The sequence below is a fragment of the Bos mutus genome, chromosome 13 (genome assembly GCF_027580195.1).
Source record: "Bos mutus isolate GX-2022 chromosome 13, NWIPB_WYAK_1.1, whole genome shotgun sequence".
Lineage (NCBI taxonomy): Eukaryota > Metazoa > Chordata > Mammalia > Artiodactyla > Bovidae > Bos > Bos mutus.
Window position 1 is genome coordinate 10,678,737 of NC_091629.1, and position 26,702 is coordinate 10,705,438.

The 26,702-nt window shown below is 36.4% G+C and overlaps 1 protein-coding gene across 6 annotated transcripts in view; it reads right to left on the minus strand.

Moving 5' to 3' along the window:
* NEBL (nebulette) overlaps nucleotides 1-26,702 on the minus strand; it is a 173,884-nt gene that overhangs the window by 64,015 nt on the left and 83,167 nt on the right. For 5 of the 6 annotated variants that reach the window (XR_011466441.1, XR_011466440.1, XM_070380985.1 and 2 more), the window contains 8 exons: nucleotides 24,975-25,076; nucleotides 23,938-24,039; nucleotides 14,663-14,776; nucleotides 12,770-12,871; nucleotides 8,904-9,008; nucleotides 7,099-7,206; nucleotides 4,396-4,506; nucleotides 1,616-1,726 (listed from right to left, as the gene is read on the minus strand). Coding sequence is in view for 4 of the 6 variants with exons in the window: in XM_070380985.1 (XP_070237086.1) it covers nucleotides 1,616-1,726; nucleotides 4,396-4,506; nucleotides 7,099-7,206; nucleotides 8,904-9,008; nucleotides 12,770-12,871; nucleotides 14,663-14,776; nucleotides 23,938-24,039; nucleotides 24,975-25,076 (855 nt within the window). In the remaining 2 variants the exon portion in view is untranslated. The remainder of the gene's footprint in view (nucleotides 1-1,615; nucleotides 1,727-4,395; nucleotides 4,507-7,098; nucleotides 7,207-8,903; nucleotides 9,009-12,769; nucleotides 12,872-14,662; nucleotides 14,777-23,937; nucleotides 24,040-24,974; nucleotides 25,077-26,702) is intronic. The other variant, XM_070380984.1, reaches the window with a different exon arrangement.

Consider the following 26,702-nt stretch of genomic DNA (forward strand, 5'->3'; position numbering starts at 1 on the left):
AAACAGATGCTCACTTCCTACTGGAATTAGTGGCCACAGATATGAGTTATCCTGTCGTGAACAGGGGGCTTCCCTGATAGCCCAGTTGGTAAAAAATCTGCCTGCAGGAGACCCTGGTTCAACTCCTGAGCCAGAAAGATCCACTGGAGAAAGGATAGGGTACCCACTCCAGTATTCTTGGGCTTCCCTTGTGGCTCAGCTGGTAAAGAATCCACCTGCAAGGCAGGGAACCTGGGTTCGATCTCTGGGTTGGTAAGATCCCCTGGAGAAGGGAAAGGCTACCCACTCCAGTATTCTGGTCTGAAGAATTCCACAGACTATATAGTCCATAGGGTCACAAAGAGTCAGACATGACTGTCATGAAGAGGTGCCATCATATAGAAACAGCCTGTCAAGAGCAAAGCAAGAGTGAAGATAACAGAAGAGAGAGATGAAGGAAAAGGGACAGCATTCAAATTCCAACCTGAATGTGACCCTCAGATTTCTTTGTTCTTAAACCAAAACAGTTTCTTAATCAGGTTTAACTTGGGTTTATATCATTTGCAACCTGACTAATACAATCACATCAACATCATTATTGTGATCATCATTATCATTACCGTGGTTTATTGACATGTGGATAAAGTCTTAGATTTCTTCACTGTTAAAGTCAGTGAGACTCTCCTCAAAGACAGTGTCATTATTTGCTACCAAAGTAATGAGATAACACAAGGATTAAAGGACTTACAGCACTTCAGAGGCACTTCATTCTTAAAAATTCATGTACAGTGAGTAACAGCCACTTTCATTTTATAAAGAGGTTTAAGTGGACTCAGCAGCTAGCCAAGGACTGGGACAGCCAGTGAGCATGTGAACTTTTAAACTGTAGTTACTAACAGACCACCTTCCTAATCTGCCTTTCACTAGTTTAAAAGATGACATTAAATCTTATTCAATTATTTTGGTTAAGTATATAGAATTTTTTCTAAAATAAGGAAATGTTCATTTTTCTCATACTACATAGACAGGAGATGGTGAGCATCATCTTTTTAAAAAATGCATTGACTGCAAAAAGATTACTAGAACATAACTGCTTATTACCATCTTACACATAAAAGCTGCACAATATTTCTATACAGTTAACTTTGGTCACTTCATGCGAAGAGTTGACTCATTAGAAAAGACTCTGATGCTGGGAGGGATTGGGGGCAGGAGGAGAAGGGGACAACAGAGGATGAGATGGCTGGATGGCATCACTGACTCGAAGGACATGAGTCTGAGTGAACTCCGGGAGTTGGTGATGGACAGGGAGGCCTGGCGTGCTGCGATTCATGGGGTCGCAAAGAGTCGGACACGACTGAGCGACTGAACTGAACACACAAACAAGAGGCTTAATTCCCCTATTACTGTTGTCAGCCCTCCACATGAGAGGTTCCTCAGCATTCACAGATTCAACCAATCATGGACCGTGGAGGACTGTAGAATTTACAATTGAAAGTATGTATAAGTGGACCTACCTGCACAGTTTAAGTCCATGTTGTCCAAAGGTCAACTGTATAATCTCTGAGAAAGACTTACAGACAAGGAAATCAGCTGAAAATTCATATATTCTCAATCGTTAAATAAATGAACTCACCTCACTAGTCATTTCAGATGCTCGTTTTGCTCTTTGAATATCAAGTACTTCGGAATTAAGCTCCATTCCTTTCCCTTTTATTTCATTTTCCAAATCCTTTTTATATTCTTTCTATGAAACAAGAATATTACTGTTTGAAATTTACTGGGAAACTCTTTAATTTATATACTGTTTTACATGTGTTTCCAGAGACCACAGAAAGAAAATATTTCTAGAAAGGAATGAACCAGATTTCTGAGCATTCATGCTCTTTATTTCCTACAGATACTTCATTTTCTTTTTTAGTCATGGTTGTGGAGTTTCCAATACTATCAATCTTTTTTCTTTTATCCTGTCTTCCCACATGTTTTGGTACCATATTGGAGCCATATTTTTAAAAGATATCTTCCCTTTTTTTTTAATTTATTTATTTTTTATTGAAGGATAATTGCTTTACAGAATTTTGCTGTTTTCTGTCAAACCTCAACATGAATCAGCCATAGCTATACATATACCCCCTCTCTTTTGAACCTCCCTCCCCACCATCTCCCTCCCCATCCCCTCTTCCATTTAAATGGTAAGGAAGGTCTTAAGAATGCATGCTTCTTACTAATTACTTGAAGTATTTCTTTGAAAGCTGTCTATAAAATATGAATCATTAAAAGAACATAATTGGAAAAGAATGAAAAATTACAAAATCAAAAGGACTGATGTAGCCAATTTTTTGTTTCCATTTTATTCAAAGATTTGTAAAATCAAATAATTTCCTACAGATTGATAATATATAGTCTGAATTTCACCCATTTTAACATATTTTAAGTAGATCCAAATGTCTTTAATCTGTACATATAATATGGGTTTTTTTTGTGTGCTAATGAATTTCTGTCTTCTTACTAATTGAATTATGAAAACAATGTCTATCCTAATCCAATTCAGCTAAGTTGCCTTTATGACTAACTTGTCAGATGAAACTTCCTTTAAGGATAAGAAATCACATTCTAGTTAATTCTAGGGTTCATTTGATGTTAGTTTCTCTTTGTCCAGTTTAATTAAATTAGCTGGTCCTCTGCTTAACTAATAGCCTACAAGACATTGTAATGACCTGCATGTAATTTTGGAAAGAGTCCTGGAGTCAAATGATCTGGATTCTTTTCACTTGTTGGTCTTGTGACCTTCAAGAGGACTTTAAGTAACTGAGCCTTGATTTTCACATGGACAAAATGAAAATAAAAATACTTGCTATACCAGTGTCGAGGACAATTGAGGGAATCAAATTAAGTATAAAAAGGTACATTATATGACAACAGAAATGCAAAAACCTTAAAGAATGCAAAGACAATCTGAAGCTAAATGCTTACACATAAAGTATAAATAAATAAAAATAAAATTTAAGGAAAAAAAAAAACAAAGTCACAATTTCATTAAGTCATGAGTCTCTTTTTAAAATTAGATATCAGTATCAGTAACTTAATTAAAAGATTTTTAATCATAGTCTCTGGACTTTTTTCTTATACTGATGCATACCTTCTAAATCAATGAGTCTAAAATAAGATTCATTCACAGAGAAAAATAAAAGAAAATGGTAATAGCATATTAAAGTCATTTACAATTCTCAAAATAGATCTCACATTTTCATTTGTATGTAAATAATAAAAAGACTCTCTTTTTAAAAATTCATGTAAATAGTGCATATTATTTAAATAGAAGACAATAATAGCAGGAAGTTGTCACGTGGTCAGCCCTTAACTTCAAAAAATTTTATAGGAACTAGAAGTGAGAAGAGATAGGGTAGCAAGAATTCTCTTCCATGATATGCCTACTTCAGCCCAGCATACATTGCAACAGTGAATCACATTAAATTTCTACAAGTGGTTAAATGCGAAAGCCAGCTGGTATTTTGTTATTAAAGACGTTCACGATGATTAACATCTATGCAGGTAATTATACTCTGTTCCACTGGTTTAAGACACTTCTTTCAGGGACAGTTTCTTCAGTTCAAAATGTAGGATGAAATGGAGTTCTCTGATGCTTTCTCTTAATGTAAAGAGAAACTATTTAAACAAAGAACCGAAAGAGTTTCAAGTTACTTAGAAACTATTTAAAAACAAAAAGCAGAAACAAAAACAAAACTTTTAAACTGTGAACATGATATTTTTAATTGTTAGATTTGAGGGCCTTAAGTTCAACAAACTTAATAACATTGTGAGCCAAAATGTACCATTAAGTTTAGGGGTTGGGGGGAAATGCTGCTGAGTATAAAATGAAAAAGGGAAATGAATTCTTATGCTGTATATGCTAAATATATTATTTTTTCCCTACTTAGAACACAAGCCACTTATAAATGTACCATTTATCCAGACCTTCACACATCACCTCATTTCTGATATCAAATGTCATGAGAATGCTGCCGAGAAGTTACAGGAAAAGCTGGTTCTAATATGTGGTTTATAATAACTAAATTTGAGAGAATCAAGCTAACCTCATCCACACTGAAAATATTTTTTTAAAAAACTAACTGCTATAAAGCTACTTATAGAGCTTCTAAGCTACAAGCCAAACATAAAATCAAAGTATTTCTCAAGTTTTTCAAGGAAATCTGGGTAATTTCATCCTTCAACATTAAATGGAAATAGTAACACTTTCCTGTTTTTAATGAAAACATAAAACTCTATTAGTAAAGGTCAAAGTGAAGGAAAACGTAATGGATGAATAACTCAAACACTGAATTAGAGAATTAGTAGAGAATTATCAGTGCATATTTTCTGGGCTATTTCTTTTGCAGAACTATAGTAGGATCATACCTCCTTCAGAAGGTTGGTGATGTACTTTACATGTAAAAACTCTGGAGTCTTGTCTAAATCCATTGATGACCTTCCTTTAATATCCTTCTCAAAATCCTCTCTGTAAACTTTCTGTAAAATAAGACCACATAATTTTAAATTTAGAAAATACCAGTGACTGTTGAAAAGATAACAGAACAAGAGTTCCTGGAACAAAACTGATGTTTTTCTTATATAATTGTATCACCTCTGAGTCTTCTTACTAATAGGAAAATAATTCCAACCTTAACATAATATCTCAGATCACAAGCTGCCATCATTCCTAATACAGAAAGGCAACAGTAGCGTATATTAATCATACATTTACATTCCAGGATTTCTTGGTGAGAGGAAAGTGAACTAGTACTGGGCAAAAATCAAGGAACCATGAGACCCAGATGGTACAAGGGTCCTCAGCGTGGGTGTTCCTGTGGCTGAACGGGGAAGTGGAGCACAGTAGGGCCGGGAGAGGATGCAGGTAAGCCTGAGACACCAGAACCTCCTTCTTTGTGTTGTTGTCAGAAAAGTAACATGATTTTTGAGACCTGTGTCTCTCAGGTACATTCACCTGACAATTTCATATAGTCTTAAACTTTCGGAGAAGCCAAATGGCTCCTGAAAGCAGAAACCTTTATCTGGGCTGTGGATCACTGACAACAAGACAGAGGGAAATTAATTTGAAATCTGGCACTAGCAATGACGGACACGAATGAGCACTAACAGCAACTAGCAATGAAAGAGAAGGAGGTGATGTGAAGGATACATACAATACTTTATATACTGTTCTCAAAATGCAGACAAGGTGTTACGGACTGAACATGTCCCTCCAAAACCCATATGTTGAACCCCTACCTCCCCACCCACGGGATGACATTAGGAGGTGGGGCCTTCAGGTCGTGATGAGGATTAGATGAGGCCATCATACATGAGAGACTATGAATGGGATTCATGTCCTTCAAAGAGTCACTAACAAGCCTGCTTCCTTTCTCTCCCTGCTCTCCATCATGTGAGGATGCAAGAAGGCAGCAGTCTGCACCCCAGAATTCAGCATGCTGGCACCCTGACCTCAGACCTCCAGCCTCCATAACTATGAGAAATAACTTTCTACTGCTTAAGCTACCCAGTCTGTGGTATTTTGTTAGAGCAGCTCAAACAGACTAGAACAAAAGATATTCCAGTGAGCCATCCCATTAAATGTGAGTTTTTGTAGGGCTTTTGAATTTTGATCAAGTTTACCTACTCTGTCAATTCACTTAAAAAGAAGTGACTGACTCGGGTAAAACAGTCACTGAACCATTCTTGATCAAATTCCCCTTTATTGGCTCAAGAAAACACGAGATATGAAAAATATAAGTAATTATTTTCTCCTCTCTCCCCTGAAGAAGAAATTAAACAACTCTGAAATTCAACAAGCCACAGTATTCTACATGCCCTTTGTCTGAGAAGATGAATCGTAACCTTTCAACAAAGCACATGTAATGTTTACTAAATTCCTAGGAGGGTTTTGCTCTCTCTAGAAATGATCGTTTCTTGGGAATTTCCTGGAGGTCCAGTGGTTAGGGCTCGGTGCTTTCACTGCCAAGGCCGGGGTTCAATTCCTGGTCAGAGAACAAAGAGCCCACAAGCCACTCAGTGCAGCCAAATAAAAAGAAGAAATAAATTATCATTTTGCCCTGTTTTGATGTTGTTTTTAAAAACTAGAAAAGATTTGCCCATTGAGGATGTCTGGAGTCTAGCACTGTGGTTGTAACCAGCTGATAGTAACTGCCCACTACTTCTGTCCCTTTGAAGTAAAAACTTGGTTGTACCCACAGAAATTGGATGTGTCTGTAGACAAAACCATCTGTGTCTGGTGTCTGATTCCCCTCTGCCCACACTCACCCCCACTGCCCCCTCAAAAAAAAAAACAACAGAAGAAATCTCACTGGGGTAGACAGGAACCAGTGTCAGGTGACTATGTGGATGTGACCTAGCATTATCTTAAGTAGAGAAGTAAATGGATAAGTGGAAAAAAATAAACAACTTATAATTGATCTCTTCTCTTGATGTCTTGAAACTTCCTTGAAACTTTCTGATATCACTGATTATTAGCCAGGGGTAGGGGGAGAATCAGTTAAATAAATTAACAGGAAAAAGGGAATCATTTATGACTTTTACCCATTAGCACTTATTAAATATGTAATTTTAGGTAAGACAATTAATTTCAGTGGATGCATTATCAGTCTAGGAATATACTTACCTAGCATCATTACCTTGAGAGGATTAAATGAGCCAACATATATAAAACATTCAGCCTGTCACCTAGCACAGAGTAAGTACTTAACAAATGTTAGCTCTAGTCTCATTACAAAAAAAAAAAAAGGTAAGTAAAGGAACCAGCCCTTCATTTTCCTTTTAGTTTTTATCTGCTCATCGTAATTTCACATGGACACAGCCTGAAAGCGTCAATTTTATCATCACAGAATGCAAGAGCTCACCTGGAAAACTGGGAAACTGAGGGCAAGGGGAAAAAAATCAATGACCTGGACTAGATGCCTGGGTCTACAGTGCGGATTCCTTGGTCTGGCCAGTGCAGTATACTTTCTTCCGGATGCACTAAACCTTCTGAACCACTGTAATGGTTCCTTTCAATGATAAAACATCAAATTTGCACTAAACAGTTGATAGCAAAACAAAAAGACTCACCTCACTCTGCATCTTCTGAGCCTCCTTTGAAACTTGATATGACGGTGTCTCAACAAATTCAAGCATCGATTTCCCCTTATTTTTCTCATACTCTTCTTTGTACTTCACCTTCATTGAAAAAAAGTATAAATGGCACATAAAGCTCACAAGCCCTTATACAAACAAAGTAAAATAACTATATATGCAAAATCGACCACCCTGTTTTCTAAAAATCACAATATTCTGGCCATTTAGGTTGATCACTAGGTTCCCTGTGGTTAGTGATATACAAAGAAAGGAAACCAGTAACATATTAAAGTTTTTAAGGGATATGAATGGTTTACAATTAAATAATGTAGTTCTAGGACATGATATCACACATGCAGTTATACATGTATACACACATGCCATTAATATACACACATGTAAAGGTACATATATAGAGAGAGAGAGATAAGACACAGAGAGGCTGAGACAGGAAAAAAGAGACAAAGAGAAATCACTGTGATAACTTTGACGCCTATCAGTAAATCATGAACAAGAAGAAAACCAGAACTGTGACTGTCTTTCTGACAAAGGAAGGACAGTGTTCTTTAGGACGGCTGAATTTTCCCATAGACATTGACTGAAACACACACACAGAGCTTTTATGTGACTTCCTTCAGTTTTGCTAAGCATTATTTAATCATATCATATCATGAATTATTTATTCATTATAACCAACCCTTATCTATTTTGGTTTATAAAATGATCAATATTTTCTATCTCCTAAAAACAAAAACTAGAATTATATTCTGCAAGCTGCAAGAGTGGTTGGCTTTTTTAGCAATACACCTTTTTAAATTAAATTCATAGTTTTGACCATAATTCATTTTATTAAGATATGTATTTTCACTAAAATCCTTATATATAAAAATTACTAATGAAATTGGTTCTTAAGATGCATTATAATAAAAATAATTTTAATGGTATTTAAATCCAAAAGAATCTTTTCAAAACAGAACTTTGTGGTAGCAGGACATATAACGAATTTTTTAATTTCTGTTTTTAGGAATATTTTTGTTTTAGAGAAGTATAATAGAATGATCAGTGAAAGTAAACTATGAAAGTGAACACTGTTAGGGTAAAATTTTGTGGGGAAACAAAATAAAAATAAAAATGAAAAGAGAAAAAAATGTATACTTCCAACCTTAAAGGAGAGCTGGTTTGTATATTTTTTAAATAAATGAAGGTAGGTATCAAATCATTATGGAATTTATGTTCCATGGGGTATATTTAAAAGAGTGATTTAAATTTTATCTTAATAGATGCTGGAAATAATATTTTTTCAATTACTGAAATTCAGAATTTTAAAAGTTATCAACTTTAATGTATTCAAGGAAAAAGATATTTTTAAAAGTTTCTTTCAGAGAGTATATAGAATTTCATAGTTGAAAGAAACATGAAGGCAGAATAGACTGGTAAGATAATTTCCCATTTTTAATACACTTACAACTGAGCTGAAAAATTATAATAAACTTTATGCCTGGAAAATTATACTTTTGCAGCTCAAAATGACCAGTACACTATAAAAGTTTTCATTATTATGAGACGTGACCATTAATTAATTAACTCATATCTTGTAAGTTTTTGATTGTGTATAGTAACTATAATATTATGAAATGCCTGCCTGTCGAAACATGGTTCAGGCTTCCCTAACCTAATAAACACAGAGAGAACAGAGTCTGAGACTTTTCTCACGATGCACGTCCTTCCCAGCAGCTACGCGTTCTCGGTGGAGGTGCTGGCAGTGATGCTGCTGAGTCCAGGCAAGGGCGGCCTCGTACCTGACTCTGGAGCATGGCATTGCCTTTATGGTGCAGGTGTTCCGCAGCGTCCACATCAAAATGATACAGGCCTTTGTTTTCCTCAAAAACCTTTCTATATTCTCGCTAAAAAAAATAAATAAATAAAATAAAGTAAGACTAGAAGGGTCTGTTAAAAGCAACTACTACTTAGGAGGGCACACTGAAAATGCAAGCGAACAAGAGCTGCAAAGCTGCCACTAAGTTCCCATCTGCTGTCCACTGGCCGTGTAGATTGCCGACCCTGAGCTAAAGCGACAGTGGGAGATAGACCAGCTCTAGGTGGTCCATGCGAACAGCATCTAAAACACTCAAGAGAAGCAGAGGACTACTGGCTCTAAACACAGCATAAATAATATCTGCAGCACTGGGAAGTGACAGTGGAAAAACCCATAACGTGTGTGAACAGGCAAAGTGGGCAAAAGAAAGGCAGTTTGTCTTGCCCTTATCCTAGAACAGAAATGTATTTATTAATAACTGCATCTACAAGAAAAGAAGAACAGATGAAAGGAAAGCTGGAGTCAGGAAAGGGAAAAAAAGTTGTATGTAATGGATCATAAGGAAAATGAGAGGGAGAGAAATCATTCAACTAACTTTCCTAAAAGGACAAGATAGGAGGTGGCCGAAAGAGAAACCAAGGAATTTGGGTATGGTTGGTTGAATTCTTAAGGTGAAGAAAATTTTTAAGGATTAAGACACTTTTTAGACATACAGACAAAAAGGTGAATTTGGAAGAGAACAGAATGGATAAGAATACCAAATTTGGCAAGTGTAGGACTCTAAACACAGCAGGCAGCAAAAAGACAAACATTGCTTTATGATTTTTACCCCTGGAGATTGGACACTTAGTAATTTTGCCTTATTTGGAAGACTTTTAGAGGTACATGGTAACTCTCAAAGACTCAGATATACAGAGACTTAAGCTAGAGTTGGTCACTTTAGACAGTGAGGATTTCAATGAAAATGGCAATTTAGTGTAGCGTGGAGGGAGAAGTAAGCAGCATTAGAAAGGGAGGGGGAACAAGCTAGGACACTTAGGCCTAGGATACGCTCCAGTGATCCAGAGTGAAACAGAGGAGGCCTCAGTGCCAAGGATGGGAAGGACGGAAGGTCCGAGGGGCCTACACAGGAAAACTGCTTTCCCTAGGGACACAGCAAGGTCCCCAGAGGCATTTTCAGTCAATTAGGGAACTAAGACATGCATCGCCCAAACTCTAACCAGAATACTTTAAGGGAGAAGAGCACCCCCAGGAATCTCATGAAAATGTTCACATAGTACATCTTGACCAAAGAGAATAAGTTCTGAATTTTAGCTTCTCTGCTAATTTTTCTAAAAGATAATTTCAAATAATAACAACATACTTAGAGATGTCATGATTTAATTAGAAGTAATTTTATAAAATAGATATGAAATGCATGTAACAAGCTAGGATACATTCCATTACTAAGTTAAAATCCAGAACTAATAAAGTCTAGAATTGTATCTGGAATAATGTTTATAGATTGAGAAAAGGTCAAAAAATACTGCCTGTCACTTAATGATCTATTTTAGTTACAGAGAATTTCAGAAACTCCTGTTTTAAAACCAAAGAAAATCACCCTCTTTGAACTAAGATCTGCAAAAGAATGATCAATACTTGCTTTTTCTTAGGTAAGAGTCTCTGTTGCCTCCTAGTGGAAGTTATACAGAGTAACACAATATACACTTTTTTAATTTATGCAAAGTTACAAAAAAAAAAACCTGAAAGCTAACAGTGTTCTATTTCTCAAAGAAAAATATCCCCTCCAGTTTAATCAGTATGGTTGTACAAACTAATAAGGCACTAATTTTACTCTGCACAGTAAAATTTTTCAAATTACGATTTATATCAAAGACATTTAGAGGTCTTTAAAAACCAGCCATTTATAACAAACTGACAACTAATTCTGGTAGAATGCCTGTTTAAGCATTCTCTTACTCAATCTTTTACTAAAATTAAGTTGCCTTTATAAATCAACAAAATTCTCATTCTCTTTACATTAAAATTTAAAAGAAGGCAATTCTGACATATAATAAATTTGAATCAATGTAATATCGTGCAACTTTAATAAGTAGAGACTTCAGAGCAACACCTTTTTTGACTCAAATTTTCTCTTCATGAAGCAACTGGTCAGTTACAATTTTTCTATGGAGAAAAAATATGATCTAGAAAAAATGAAGGTTTAAACTTTACAAGTGGTGTATAAAACAACTGTAATATGAATTTGATGGGTTTTCTCAAAGAGAAAATAGAAACAATTACTATTACTATTTTTCACCACTATTATAAAATAAAGGTCAATATTTTCAAAAAGAAATATTGCCTATGAGTGGCCTACATTTTTCATGGTAATCCAAATTTTTGAATTACGACCATGACATTTTTGCTGACTTATTTATACATGAATCCTCACATCCGAAGGAAATTAACCCACACAGGGATGAGGAAGAGTCAAGGTCAAATGTGACTGCAGTGATCAAGCTGGATGAGCAAAGACTACCTATGAAGAAAGCAGAGGGTCAAATCTCAGAAACACACGGATTTTTAGAAGCACATCTCTGAGTCGTGGTTAAAAATGTGCAACTGAAGCAGAGTCGCTCAAGAAACAGGAGCGTCTGTACAGAGGAGGATGAGCATTGAAATGGCAGGACAGCAGGAATTAAGTGTCCAGGGACCGAGTCTAATTCTGCACCTGACAGTCTCCCAACCTTCATCCCTGCTCAACAGATGGGAAGAATAATGGGTTGCTTTTCCTCCAAAGACCAGTGATAACTAATTAATTAATTTCCTCCATGAATATGAATTCACACAGATAACATTTCAAGAAGAGGATTACAAAATAATGAACAGAAGTTTCAACATATCAAAACCAAATGTAGACATTTTTAAACCTGAACTGAAGTTGTTATCTCATTATTTAATGGTTTGGGAAGCAGGTTATAACTACAGAGTTTTCTCATCCATGACTGTGGGCACATCTCCTGAAGAAGACTGTTTTCACTTTTTAACATTCTTTGACAATATACTTTGCCATTAAATCTGTGCCTGATCCAAGACAGATATATAATAAATGCAGATAATTTTTGAGTGAGTCATTATTAAAATAGGCATAGAAATAACTTGAGGTCAAATTAGACTTCATCATCCTGACATGGGACATTCTGAGGCGTAGAAAACAGAGGCACAGGTGAGCCAGGGTCATCAGTAATGAGAGCCAGTGACATCACGGTTCAGACGCACTGTGTGTTGGAAAGAGCATCAAGAGCCAAGTTCTGATGCAACGGGCCACTGGGCAGCAGACACAAATATTTTAATTAGGACACCCTCCCCTCCTTGTTGTGTTGAAGAAAACACGGAAACCTTCACAAGACTAAAAGTACAGCAGCAGTGCAAACACTCTTGAGATTTATTTTTAGACAAGGCATAATTCAGACTAAGACAACTTTTATGCTACTGAGACCTTCTGAGTACCAGACACTCTGCTCTGGCCTGCATAAAAGATCGCTGACTTAAGAGCCTGACCTCCAAGTGACGTCAATCTACTACAAAGAAAGGGGAAGGAGAAAGACAGAAAGGATGCTCACATAAACACTTGGAAGAGTAGCTATTCCACAAAAAAGTTTGTATTCAAGAGATATTAAAGAGCCAGCTTTGTAAAGCAACAGCCTGGGTGGGATTTAAGCAACAGACACTAGTTTCCATGAAGTTAGTTACTGAGGGGGCAGTGAAGGCCAGGCTCGCTTTAGCAAGCAGGTGCGCTCATAAGCACTCAGAAGTGTGGGTGCCACGGAGTCACAGGTCTACACTAGCCAACAAACGACCACTTACTCCGCTTAGCATTTTGCTGACTTTCAAAGCGTGGTCTAAGAACAAGTTTGGGAGACCTGAAACTGGATCATGCATATTCTGAATGTCTTTCTTGTACTTCACCTATGAAAATAACACGAAACAAAATACCATCTAGGAGAAGAAAATACTATGCTTTTGCATTATGCCCATTATTATTTTAAACACAACGAAGTATTATTTGGGCTTCCCTGGTAGCTCAGCGGTTAAAGCATCTGCCCGCAATGCGGGAGACCTGGGTTCGATCCCTGGGTTGGAAAGATCCCCTGGAAAAGGAAATGGCAACACACTCCAGTATTCTTGCCTGGAGAATCCCATGGATGGAGTAGCCTGGTGGGCTACAGTCCACGGGGTTGCAGAGTCGGGGTTGCAAAGAGTCGGACACGACTGAGCGACTTCACTTTCACTTTCTAAGTATTATTTAACGGTACTAAATTAAATGAATTCACAAGTAGCCACTAGATGGTGCTCATTTACTACTGAATGAATAAAAGTTCTTCCCAGGTACTTGAAAGTATTTTGATAACTCCTTTTATTGTTTATGTGCTCAGAAAGGGTGATGTTAACAGAAACAAGTAACTTTAACTGAAACTCTACTTTCAGAAAATAAAGAAAATAGAAGCTTCACTCTTTAGAAATTACCACTGTCTTCCAATTATATTTTGTGTCAATTTTAGAACCTTTGGTAGTTTTAATCCTATTACTATGTAGACCTTTTCAATCAAATGCTTTGGAAATAAAAAATGTTAATAACAGAAAACATCAAGCACTTACTGTGATGTTTAAACTTTTCTGTGTAAACACTTTATATGTATTAAGTATGCTCCACAATCTTAGCAAGTAAACATTTAAAGTATGCTCATTTTACAGAGGAGGAAACTGAGACACAGAAAGACGGAAGTGTAATATCAGGTGGTGGAGCAAGATTCAAATCCAGACAACCGATTCGAAACCTTGAGCTTTCAATACCATGCTGGAGGTTCTTTTAAGTATATTCCTGCCCTATTTGCTTTATGCTTGTACACACACAAAAATAATCAAATAAGAAAAAATGAATTATTAGAATATTCCCAAAGGTCCTAAAAGACGGAAACACCCATTTCAATTGCTGGTAACAAAATCTGGTTAATGAACACAAATTATAGTACCTTCTAAACAGGAATGAAAGTAAAATATACTAAGTCCCCCAGATACAACAGGAGTTGAAAGGTTTAAATGCTCTAACAAAGGAACAGTTCAAACTTAATATTTAAAAAAGTACTCTATGTCTCATTCAACTATAGTAAAGTAATTAATTTTTTCTATGTATGTTTTTATACTCTTCCTAATTCTAATAAAAATTATCTTTTCTTATAAATTGAAACTTCATTTTTAAAGATATGAAATGAAAACAAATCTTATGAAGAGGTATTTCACAGAATTTACATAAGAGATAAGAAAGAAATTGTAAGCCATCTCAAGTACAATTTCTGGAAATTTCCTTGTGATATACTACTATGTTCCAGGTATATTTTACAATCTTCACAATTTCATGAGCATAATTACATTTGCTAACTATTGTCATAATCATTAATTTATGATACTACACAGTTTTTCTGAAAAACTCTATAATCTATTTCCACTCTTGATTAGCTATAATACTAATAGTTTTGCTAATAAAACTATTCCTATTAATGAGTAATCAGTAACACTTTTTTCCCCCCCAGAAAAGCTTCAAGAAAATAGGCTTCAGTGTTTTCTAAAATTATTTGGAAATTACATGATCTTGATTAAGTATCACAATTACCACACAGCCAAGTCTATCAAAACAAGAATCAAAACATACTGAAAATAATATTCTGCAAATTGCCATTCATGAGGCAGAAAGCAACTTACATTGCTCGCCAGGGCAGTGGCCAGCTGACTTTGCCTAAAAGAAGCACTTTCAAGAGGATTGTAAAGATGTTTCTTATCCTTCATTTCACTATCAAATTTTTCTTTGTATTTAATCTGCCATAAAAGAAAAAAAAAACAGGAAAAATTACATAGCACATTTACCTTCAAGCTTTCAAAGCAACACATTTGATTTCTAATTATATCAGATAAAAGCTACCTTAAAAATGTATGGCAGCAGAGTTTAAATACCTAGTATTTTCCCCCCATATAAAGCTTAATTAGGCATAAAGGGTTTTTTTTTAATTAAAAAAACACCTCTACTTGAACATGGATCATAAATGCAATTAGGCATGAACTCAAATCCTATTAACAAGAATTATATAGAATCTCAGGATTTTAAAATGTCAGTTTCCATTTCTGCATTCCTAACATCTATGATCAATTAGAAATCGAGACCATAAATGTCTTAACATCTATCACATTTAGAAAACAGGTTCCAAATATTAGAATTTGAATACGAATTTTCCTAAAAGAATGATTGCAAATGCAAGACAGAGCTCCTACCATGGTTTTTCTCATCATTTCCCACTTATTAAAAAACTCATTGTTAGGGATTACGTATTCTGAAACATCCTGGGCCTATTTAATGTCATTTATTACTTCTCTGCTCTCACTCCACATTCTTGTTCAGTGGCAGAACCATCTCCAACTTTCACTGTGGATTTTTTTTTTTTTTTAACTAGTCTTAGGGTAACCAAATGTCTTCCCTTGTGGCTCAGATGGTAAAGAATCTGCCTGCAAAGCAGGAGACCGGGGTTTAATCCTTGGTTCAAGAAGATCTCCTGGAGGAGAGAATGGCAAACCACTCCAGCGTTCTTGCCTAGAGAGTTCCATGGACAGAGGAGCCTGGTGGGCTACAGTCCATGGGCTGCAAAGAGTCGAACACAACTAGACAATTCTTTACTAAAATAAAACAAAAATAGCTAGTCTCATTTATTTAATTATTTAACTGCTTTAACTGCTGTAGCCAGGAAAGGATGCAGGCAAGCAAAAGCAAAAGTAAGCTGTTTTGTCCCTTTATATCTTATTATGATTCTTACACTATCTTATTTCTTTCTTTACAACATTCAGAATGCACATTTATCCATACATCCTAAGACTCTGCCTTGCAGAAACCTTTAGAAAAAAGACAGTTTGGGAACGGCTCATATTACTCTTTGAATCTAGTGTGTACTGGGTGATGGTCTCCCTCAGGGATACACGCTGATACCTCCAGGAGGGAGCTGGTAAAAATCCTGATGGGAATACATTTGGAAAACATTTCAAGACGGTTCACATGCAATAGTTTCTGTTGCAGTTTCATTTGCTAATAATACTTTTTGATCATCATATTATCTTATAATTTCAAGCAAAATCTCACTTATTATAATTAATAGGCGAGGCCTCCCTAAAACAAGAAAAGCTTCAAGTTTTAGATTATTTTATCTTGAAATCAGGGGGGGACACCACCACCAATGCAGTCAATTTAGATCTCCTTTACTACTGTCCAGAGTAACTGGCACCAAAGCCAGATCCTCTCTACCTGGTCCTCTGCTAAACACGCAATTCCACTCCTCAATACCCCGCTGCTGTGGCGCTTTTCACAACATTCTAATCTGTGTTTTCGTCTCTTCTAGGTTTTAGTGCATGACAGGTATTCACTTGACTATGGTTGTAGACGCTCTGAACTGACTTCCCCTAGAATGGCACTCCCGATTCAGCCATATCCACCAACACTGTCCAGTGATCAAGGAAAACATTCTGCCCGATGCTGTGGTGCCAGGAACACTCTCAGCTGGTAGTTCTTTCCATCCAATCAACTGATCCTGCTGTGTAACATGGGCTCGCATCAAGTATCCTTTCAGTCACTCATAAGTCCCCAACCTCAGCCACCACGAGTGTCTTAGTTATTAGCTAAATGGCAAGAATAGGTTCCATGATCCTTGAGCACAGAGAGTGCATCATTTTGCCTTTGTACCCCCTGTAGTTCTCAGCACCATTACACTAAGCCCAGAGGCAACATGGAAGGAAGCATTACTTGGGAATGTCAGGTCCCACTGAACCCCGCTGCTATGTCAGGGATCCTGGTCTTTTACGCTAAGCCCAAGCAGAAGTGAGTTCAAGCGTGTATGTGACTCCATCAGATTTGCTTTTGGAAGAGATTACCAGCTCCAGGCCTGATGGGAGTGTGTCTGGGCTCACATCAGCATTCCCAAACTCGGGCAGGAAATCCATCCTAACTCAAAATAGGAATCCAACGCAGGCTCAATGTTTAATGAATACAGGAAGGAAGGAATCATCATCAGTGAACCGGTTACAGTTTTTTCAGAAATATACATTTACTTGGAAAGAGCAAACGCCAGGTTTAATAACAGCTGAGAATGTGTCAGACAAATTCCCAAGTTAACACTCCCACTCTGTTGTGTCTGCTCCTAGTGTAACTGTGCAGAGAACTACTGGGGGTAGCACAAAGGTAGAATGATGCACCCTCTGTGCTCAAGCATCGTGTAGCCTATTCTTGCCATTTAGCTAATGTATAATTAAGACACTCATGGTATACCTGAGATTTAAGAATATGAATAACTGAAAGAAAAGTTGATGTAAGCCAGCACTGCTCAGCTGAATTAATTGATTAGATTTAAATACTTCAATACAAACAGAACCCTGAGTTTTTCCACGTGATGTTTTATAGGACAAACTTTAGTAACCTATTTTTTAAGTAGAATATTTTCATTGATTTCTGAAAGATACAGAAGATAAATCAGAAGTATATTTTTACAAGTATGTTGTTGTGAATAGTAACCTATTGTTAAAGGTGAGTTTTCCCTGGAAATACAAGATTAGACTATTTTCTAAGTTTTGGACATAGTTGAATTATCTGCTCTCCCATTAAACAGTGAGCAGGAAATAGATTTCTATTCATTTTTGTATCCCTAGTACCCAACACAGTACTTTGAATGGATCTGGCACTTAATATATGTTCTCTAAAGAAATGTATAGATTAATGATGAAAATGATAAGCAATCAACCATCTTTTCACACCCTCAGATAGGTGTTGGAACTATAATACTCTAATTTCCCAAATCTGTTCCCCCAACACACAATCCCCAGAGTCATTGCTAAACTGACTTGAACAACAGTCTATTGAGAAGAGAAAAAAAGGTAAAAGGAAGTGAAAAACAATAGATATAAAAATAATATATTGCATCTATATTATACTAAATACATATAAATATGTATTTAAAAAGTATGGTAGTTCCTGCCACACTTTTCCTCATTAACTAATTCATTTAGGAATTACTTATCTAGTGCACACTCTGCATCACTTACTACCCTTAAAGAGTGCTATACTGGAAGAGATTTGGGAATCGGAGGGAAACTGTCTTCAAATATTTGCAAAAATAGAAAAACAGCATTTGTTCTGCAACCAAAGGTAAAGTTGGTGTTGACAGGTAGAAGCTGTAGCCAACAAGACTTCTGCCGATTATAACACAAGTTTTCTATCAGCTGATCTGTCCACCAGTAGAACTATCTTCTGCTTTCCTGCTCAATTACTGCTCCCTACCTCCTCCCAATGGAGAAGGCAATGGCACCCCACTGCAGTACTCTTGCCTGGAAAATCCCATGGACGGAGGAGCCTGGTGGGCTGCAATCCATGGGGTCACTACAAATCGGACACGACTGAGCGACTTCACTTTCACTTTTCATTTTCATGCATTGGAGGAGGAACTGGCAACCCACTCCAGAATTCTTGCCTGGAGAATCCCAGGGACGGGGGAGCCTGGTGGGCTGCCGTCTACGGGGTCGCACAGAGTCAGACACAACTGAAGTGACAGCAGCAGCAGCACCAGCACCTCCTCCCAATGTTCACCTGAATAATTTCTACACATCTTGCAGTTGCCCAAATGTAACTTCTTTCTGAAAGCCCTCTCTGACCTTCCAATCTAGAATACTTGCTGCTGATACATTTTTGAATCACTCCACATTTATGTGGTCCCTCATCATGCATTGCTGCAATTATTTGTAAAACTGTCCCTGGCTTTTGGTCTCCCCCATTAGACTCTAAGTTCAGTGAAGGTATGGGCTATATCTTTCCTGTTCACCCTTGAAAATCTAACCCCAAGGATGTAATATCTGTTCAGTAACTGTTTTGCTTGAATGAATAAATGGATGGATTACATTGAGAAGGCGTCATTTCATTGAAAATCAGGACCAGATAACTTCCATAGTGTCTCCAAATTTTTTAATAGCCTTGTAATAGATTTTTATGAAAACTTTATTCTTAAAGTTATGCCTGGGGCTATAGACCTTAAAATTTGAATTTTAAAATGGAAATAACCTTTCCAGGTTATTTAAAGATTAATTATTTAAAGTGTACCTGTCCTCCATGTACTTCTAATGAGTTTAATAATCAGCAAAGTACTGTGAAATTTATCTTATCCTAAACTTCAGAACTCTGCGTTATCTGATTCAAAAGGTAACTAAAGAACAAGAATGCAAGAGTTTCCCTCATTAATTAACCAAAAAGTAAAATAACTGAATTCCATAAAAAATACATTTACCAGACACTGACACTCAATTCTCTTATCTTGCTGTAAGGTTTGCACATAAATGAACTAAGAAAATAGCCAAATAGTTCAAACAGGTCCTATCCACTCACCTTCTGACTGGTTCACTCACTAACTACACATACACAGAACATTCTATCTTACCATCAATCCACAGTTCACACATCTAAGTATCCACCTGCTCACGCACACTTGCATCTCCTAAGAGATCAGGATGCTTTCCTTTCATTATAATGGGTGACTCAACCATGGAAAATGGTATTTTTCCTTCTGGTTTCAAGACCACTTGAGACAAGAGGAAATAGGTGTTGGGTGCCTTTGCTATGACTTCCCTGGTGGCTCAGACGGTAAAGCATCTGCCTACAGTGCGGGAGACCTGGTTTGATCCCTGGGTCAGGAAGATGCTCTGGAGAAGGAAATGGCAACCCACTCCAGTACTCTCGCCTGGAACTATGGTTTTAAGGCACAATGTTACCCCTTACACATAAATCAATCACTTTGGAAACAAACGAAAAGTTCCACCTATGACTGATTTTACTCATATTATAAATATCATATCCAATGGTCCTTATCTACCAACTTTTTGAAAAATACAGGGTAGGCAAATGGGATGAAACTTAAAAGTTTAGTAAGGAAGTTTCACAGACTTAGCAGAACTTTCAGAGGTTCAAACTAGGAGAAAACACTAGAATTGCTCAACCGCAATGACTGAATTTAACCTAGCCCCTCATAACTGCATCCAGGCAGGGCTGTGTTTAAATGGCTAAAGTCTGATTTCCCAACTCAGTCGTTCAAAGCTTTCAGCACAAGGGGTACTGGGCTTCATGGCATCACCTATGGCTCAGATTCACAAAGGGCCAGAAGAGCAGACCCTGAATGAAAGCTTTTCATCAGAGCCACAGAAGAAAATGATAGGAAAGAAATGGGAACCTGGACAAGTGCACTTAATTACCAGTGAACACTAAAAGTAAACAACAACACAATGCCACACATCCACGGGAGCAACTGCCTCCAATTTTGGATGAAACTGAACTAAAGGCTGCGGAGGGGGAGAGTGAAATCAGATTTTTACGTAGAAGTCATCATAAATAAGTATGTCTAAGTCTGAATTTTACACAAAATATACCCTGCCCTTATTTTCATAACAAAATAATATTTTACTGACTTTGTATCGAATGTGAATGATCTAGAGAAATGTGTTTAATTGGTCTCTACATATTTCTTGAAAGCCTAGTCTGTGCCATTAATGCCATTAAACCCTGTCCCCACAGAGCCTGTTGAGTGCTAGTGAAGCAGATATTTAATACACACACACATACCTTTATATGACTATTACACACTGTGTTAAGAACTATAAAGAAAAGCAGAATAAAGAGGAATAGAGCAATAGAATTTAAATCAGCAAGTCAAGGATGTGACATGTAAGCCAAAAGTTTGGGGGAAGGAGGTTGGAAGGGTGTGTGCTTGCCCAGAATCGGAGATCCTTCAAGCCAATTAATACCCTTTACAATTGAAGGACAATACTTATTATTCAGTTTTAACAGCAACCTAAGAAGTAACGTTTAGGTTTAAAACCCACTCTTTTAAATACATCACATGCAATTTTAGAACAAATACTAATTATTATATAAAATTTTCTCTGATGTTATAAAACTAAAGGTATTTTATTCATCACATAAACAAATTTCAATTTATAAATTAAGATGATAAATGAATATGTTAACAAAACAACCACTCAGAAGAATTTGTTTTAAGATGATGACTTCAATAACTACTGCCCTAATACTTAAGATACTTGTAAATATACCTCTTTATCTTGGCAGGTGAGATTTCACTTTTATTGTTTACTGATTTTCTTTTCATTACTTGGCTATTATTTTATGTTCCCCCAGACTTTAGAAAAGGAAAGTTTACAACTACAGAAGCAAAGCTATTGAACAAGTTAACATAGGAATGAGCTTTGTTTCCATTCATTACCTTTTCTGGATTCAGTCCCACAGAGCTCAGTTTCCAGATAAAATGGGAAAATTGTGCCCTCTCGCTTCCTCCTTGTGTCTTGTCATCAGGGTGTCTTATCTCTCCACACCACGGGCACTGTCCATCATCGCCTGCTCTCTCACAATCCTGTCTTGCCCTTTCCCCCTGGCATCCTGCATTCTGCCTCTAGCTTCCCAGCTTACTACATTCCTAAATTATTTCCCTTCTGCATATTTGCTTGCCTTTGTGTGCCCCTCTATTCATAATCTGTCATTAGGAGCAAGAGAATACATGATCTTCAAAGTTGTCAATGAAAATAAGAAACTACACTTTCTGCCTTTGCTTTTAGTCAACACACCTGAAAACACAAAAGATCATACTGAGTTCATTCCAGAAGTTCTGAATATTCATCTGCCCAGTTTCTCCCTTTTCTGATGAGTTTATACACCATGAGATCAGCAAAAAGTTCACGAAAAAACGAAGATGACAGATACAATGTAACTTGCAAATTACAATCTGCTTAAATATCTGATCATTCAGCTGTTAAATGATTTGAGATTTTTTTTAAGTCTGCCCAAAAAAGTGCGAGCATGCTCAGTCAGTTCAGTCGTGTCTGACTATGTGACACCATGGACCTTAGCCCACCAGGCTCCTCTGTCCATGGAATTTCCCAGGCAAGAATACTGGAGTGGGTTGCCATTTCCTTCTCCAGGGGATTGTCCCAACCCAGGGATCAAACCCAAATCTCCTGCATTGGCAGACAAATTTTTTACCACTGAGCCACCTGGGAAGCCCCTAAAAGTTTTTCTAAGGACTCACAAATAAGACTGTGAAGGAAAAAATTTAAGACTGAAATCTAAGAGCCAGTCTTACTATACTTCATTTTGTGCATGAATTCATTTAAAAAAAAAAAAAAAAAAAAAGCAGAGTGGAAAATTCTTCTGGATAGCTACGGTAAAATTATTCCTTGGAAATGATGCAGTGTTTTTATGGGTCAGGCAATATTTTAAGTTGCTCACAGTAGTTCATTTAATCCTCAAAACAACCCTAAGAAGCAGTACTGCTCCATGTCATTTTACAGGTCAGGAAACTGCAGATGGAGAAATTAAGCCACCTGTCCAAAGTCATTCGATGAGCCAGCAGCAAAACCAGGAGCTCAGGGGTCCAGCTCCACAGCCCTTTTATTAATGACTCAGCCAAGCTGCACAGCTTTTCTACACCACCAATTGACCTCTGTGCTCCCAGAAAAGGCTGAAATCCTAAGTCAGAAAATCTAAAGCGATACTGGAAGAGCTACCAGGTGCGTACCAACACCCACTTCAGCAAGTGTCGTTTGGACTGAGAAAAGCTCGGAATCACGGCCCTTCTCAGGCCCTCCAGAGCTGAGAACACAGCAGGTCTTCTCAATTGTCCAGATACTATTTTATGTTCTTCAGTTAGATTTTATAGTTCTCCTCATTTACGTTTCTCCGTTTTGAAATGTAACCCAATTAAGACATTTGCAACTTGAAGAAAGGACATTTTCAAAGTTGAAAACACTATATACATGCATAAAAATTACTGTTTGCTGTCATTGTTGACTTTATAAATGTTACCTTTTTCCATTAAAAAGCTCCATTAGAGCTTCTGGATCTCCAATTTTAAGAATAACTCTGTTATCCTTATGTAGTATATACAGTCTCCTGGATTTTCTTTTAAGATTTTAAAATTATTTTTTTGTTTACATTCATATCTTTAAACCATCTGGAATTTATTTTGTAGATGGTTTGAGATTCAGGTCCAATTTTATTTTTACCCTGAAGGATGGCCAGTTATGTCAGCACCATTTATTAACTAATACAACTTTTTCCCACTGACTTAAACCAAAACTTTTATCACATATTAAATTCTTATACACATTAGAGTCTATTTCAGGATTCCCTAGTCTAACCTACTGATTATTTTATCTCTTATATATCAATTCCATATTGATTTAATTTCAGTGGTTTTATACTATGTTATAGTAACTCACAATGTAAGTTCCCTTTCACTGGTCTTTAATACTTTTGAAGGCTATTTTCAGGCATTCCTTGCCATTCAAACTCTAAGATCATTTATCCATACTTCAAAAAAATTATTGGATTCTAACTGAAATTGCATGATATTTAAGTATTAATTTGGGGAAAGTTGTAATTTTTATCTATTGACATGTTCAGCCAAAAATATGGCATGTCTGTACACTTCTTCAGATCCTTTTAATGATTTCAGTGTTTTCTTCATTGTCATTACCTAGTTTCAAATGTGTGATTAAAGCACTTAAACATTGAGAAAATTGTCGTTTTCCTTACTAAGTTAAAAATTCTGTTTATGAACATATAGATAGAAATTTAATTATTCATCTAATCTAACCTAATTGATATGACTATTGCTAAGTTCCAGAAATTCTAGGAAATGTGACAAAATGGCTGAACTCATTGGAAAAAGCTAGAATTTGAGCCAGGAGAAAAGAACACTTAGTTTCATGCTCAAAATGACATATTTTATCCCTTAGTGAAATTTACAATTATTGTAATCCTATCTGATATGGTTACAGGAACATTATCTTTGTATATGCTTGCCATTAAAGACATTATCTAAAGTAAAATATTTTTCAGTGCTGCTAGAAACAAAATCTCTGAATAAAATCATTGTGAAATATCGCTAGATTCTTACTTGACTAGAAAGTTTAGAAGCTTCCACAGCATGTTCAAAATCTGGTCTTCCAATTACAGCAGGCTCTTTATTCATTACTCCTTGCCCTTTCTTGTATTCAGCCTAAAATGAATAAGAAAATGTCAGATATTTTTATTTTCCCATGAAAAATTACACTGGCAATAGCCAAAATAAAATTAATAGACGGTCAGCCCATAAAAAAATATTCCTTACAACTCACCAAATTCTAAAATGCTGACTGCTAAGAAGAAACTGATTTTATAAAAACAATGTTTTTTTGTAGTAAAATAATTACTAAGCTTGAGTCTGTGAATCCAGTCATCATCATCATTGTGTTTATTATATCCAGGAGGAATTTCTAGATAATTAAGACCCTGGATTCTGCATACATATGTCTTTTATGTTTAGTCTTAGTAACTGATCTAACCCCATCTGGTTAACATGCAGCTGAATTTAGTAAATAATTATTGATTTTTTAAGATGAATACAGCCTATGCTACTTAATCATTTGGTTCAAGTTAAGTCATCATTTTTTAACCAGAATATAAGATATGTTTAAGTAAAATGGTATCTGCCAAGACGGATGTCTTAGGGAAGAGAAAAACAGCCATGATGCACAGGAAATGTGCATGGGTAAATGCTGACTAACGAGAACCCGCACAATTAACAGCAACAAGATGGGAAAAAAAAAGGCCAAAGTGAAGTTCTTTGGGACAAGATGACAGATAATTATGGAACCAGATGAATGACAAACTTGACTCTCAGGCTGAAACACGTGAATGTTATCTTAGGCCTGAGTAGTATTTTTTTTTTTTTTAAGTATTACAACACAAGCCATAGTCAAGTCAAGTTTGATCAATTTCTGCACATATCCAAATAATTTACACAAAGAGATAATTCAGATAAAAAATTGAGATGTCATTAATTCAGATTGATAAATTTCACTAATTAAATTAACCACCCAACTACCAAAGCCATGCTTTGTCTTCCACCAAAATAAGAAATCAATTCTGCTCAAAATAAGAAAGAGAGATTACATCGCTTATGATCTTGGAGATCTGTGTCGCCATCTTGATGTCTGGTCTGTCAAGCTCTGCATTATACATGTGGGTGTCCTGTACATCTTTTCTATAAAAAATCTGATGGAAGAGACAGTTTTGATCAAAAAAAAAGAAAAAGGAAATGAGTAATGTCATACAGCTGCTAGCTTTAACGTCCCTAATGTAATTTATCCTCACCATAATCATCTAAGAAAGTCACTGATCATAACTTTTAAAAAATTTTTATTATGTGCAACATTTATTTGGATAACTATATTCTCTTTTTACTATACCAATGACTCATTGACATTATTGTATATGAACTGAATTCATACAACATAAAAAATATAATTCCAAGACCATAGCACAAAACCAAGCTTATAGGATTTTACATACGCTACCCTTATAAGCATGTCATTATGGATAAATGTATATAGGCATGATCACATATAGAGTGTCCTCAATCAAAGTCATTAACTTGTTGATCACACAGTCTTGAGTCCCAATGGATACAGGATAAGCCCCAGTACACAAATACAGAAAGTCATTTCCTGGGGTGAGGGTGTGTGAAACTCTGGAACTCTGCCTTGCACACTCCCAACCACACTTTTCTCGTCCTTTCCTGATTGGACTCTTCAAATGCCCCTATCTGGGAGGCCTAGTGATGGGTGCTAATAGTTTTATTCCAGTAAACATCATTGCAATGACTTGATCCTCCAATAACAAAAGGATTCACATTAAGAAATAGCCATCAAAAAAAAAAAAAAAAAAAAAAAATAGCTGTCTTCTGAATGCACATTAGATACAATCAAACCAAAGTATAGAAAACAGAGATTTAAAGAGAAATATACAAACGTTGCCAAATATCCTTCAGGTAACAGTTGTCATTCAGAATAACTTGACTGACAGATGGGAGGAGAGACCAGAAGCCAACTCATACAACCCCTAATGGGCAACATCTCCCTGTCTACCTGCTTCTCTATTTCCTGAGACCAGTCATGAACTGAAAAGATGAAGCTCTATTTGGCAAATTCACCAGTGGGTGGGCTGGTCAACTTGTCCATTACATTAGATTTTATTACATTTATAATGCAAAGCATGTAGTAATGGTCATTTTCAAAATCTGTCTTCACTTTTTCAAGACATAAAAGGTAGAACACAGAAATGTACAACTGAACATTTATAAAGAATGCACAATTAATTGCATTTGTACAAAACAGGTGTTTCTTTTTCTTTTCTCTTTTTCTTTTGGCTGCACTGTGCAGCTTGTGGGATCTTGGGATCTTGGTTCCCAGACCAGGGATTGAACCCACTCCTTTGGCAGTGAAAGCTTGGAGTCCTAAGGAATTCCCACAAATTTCCCAAAACATAATTCTTTTTTTTTTTTTAAATTTTTGGCTGCATCACACAGTTTGCTGGGTCTTGGCTCCCTGACCAGGGAATGAACCCTCCTGCAGTGGAAGCATAGAGTCTTAACCACTGGACCTCTAGGAAATTCCTCAAAATAAGTCTTCTAATGTTGCCTGCAAACTTTCTGCAGTAGCATCGTCTAGAGTACTTATTAAAAATTTAGATTCCTGAGGTCCATCCTCAATCCTCTGTAATATAATTTTGCTAAATGGGGCCCCAAAATCTGCATTTTAATGAATTCCCCAGTTGACCACTAAAAATCAGTGTTCTAGATAATAGTAATGTATCTTGTTATCGTCCTTTCAATCCTACAGT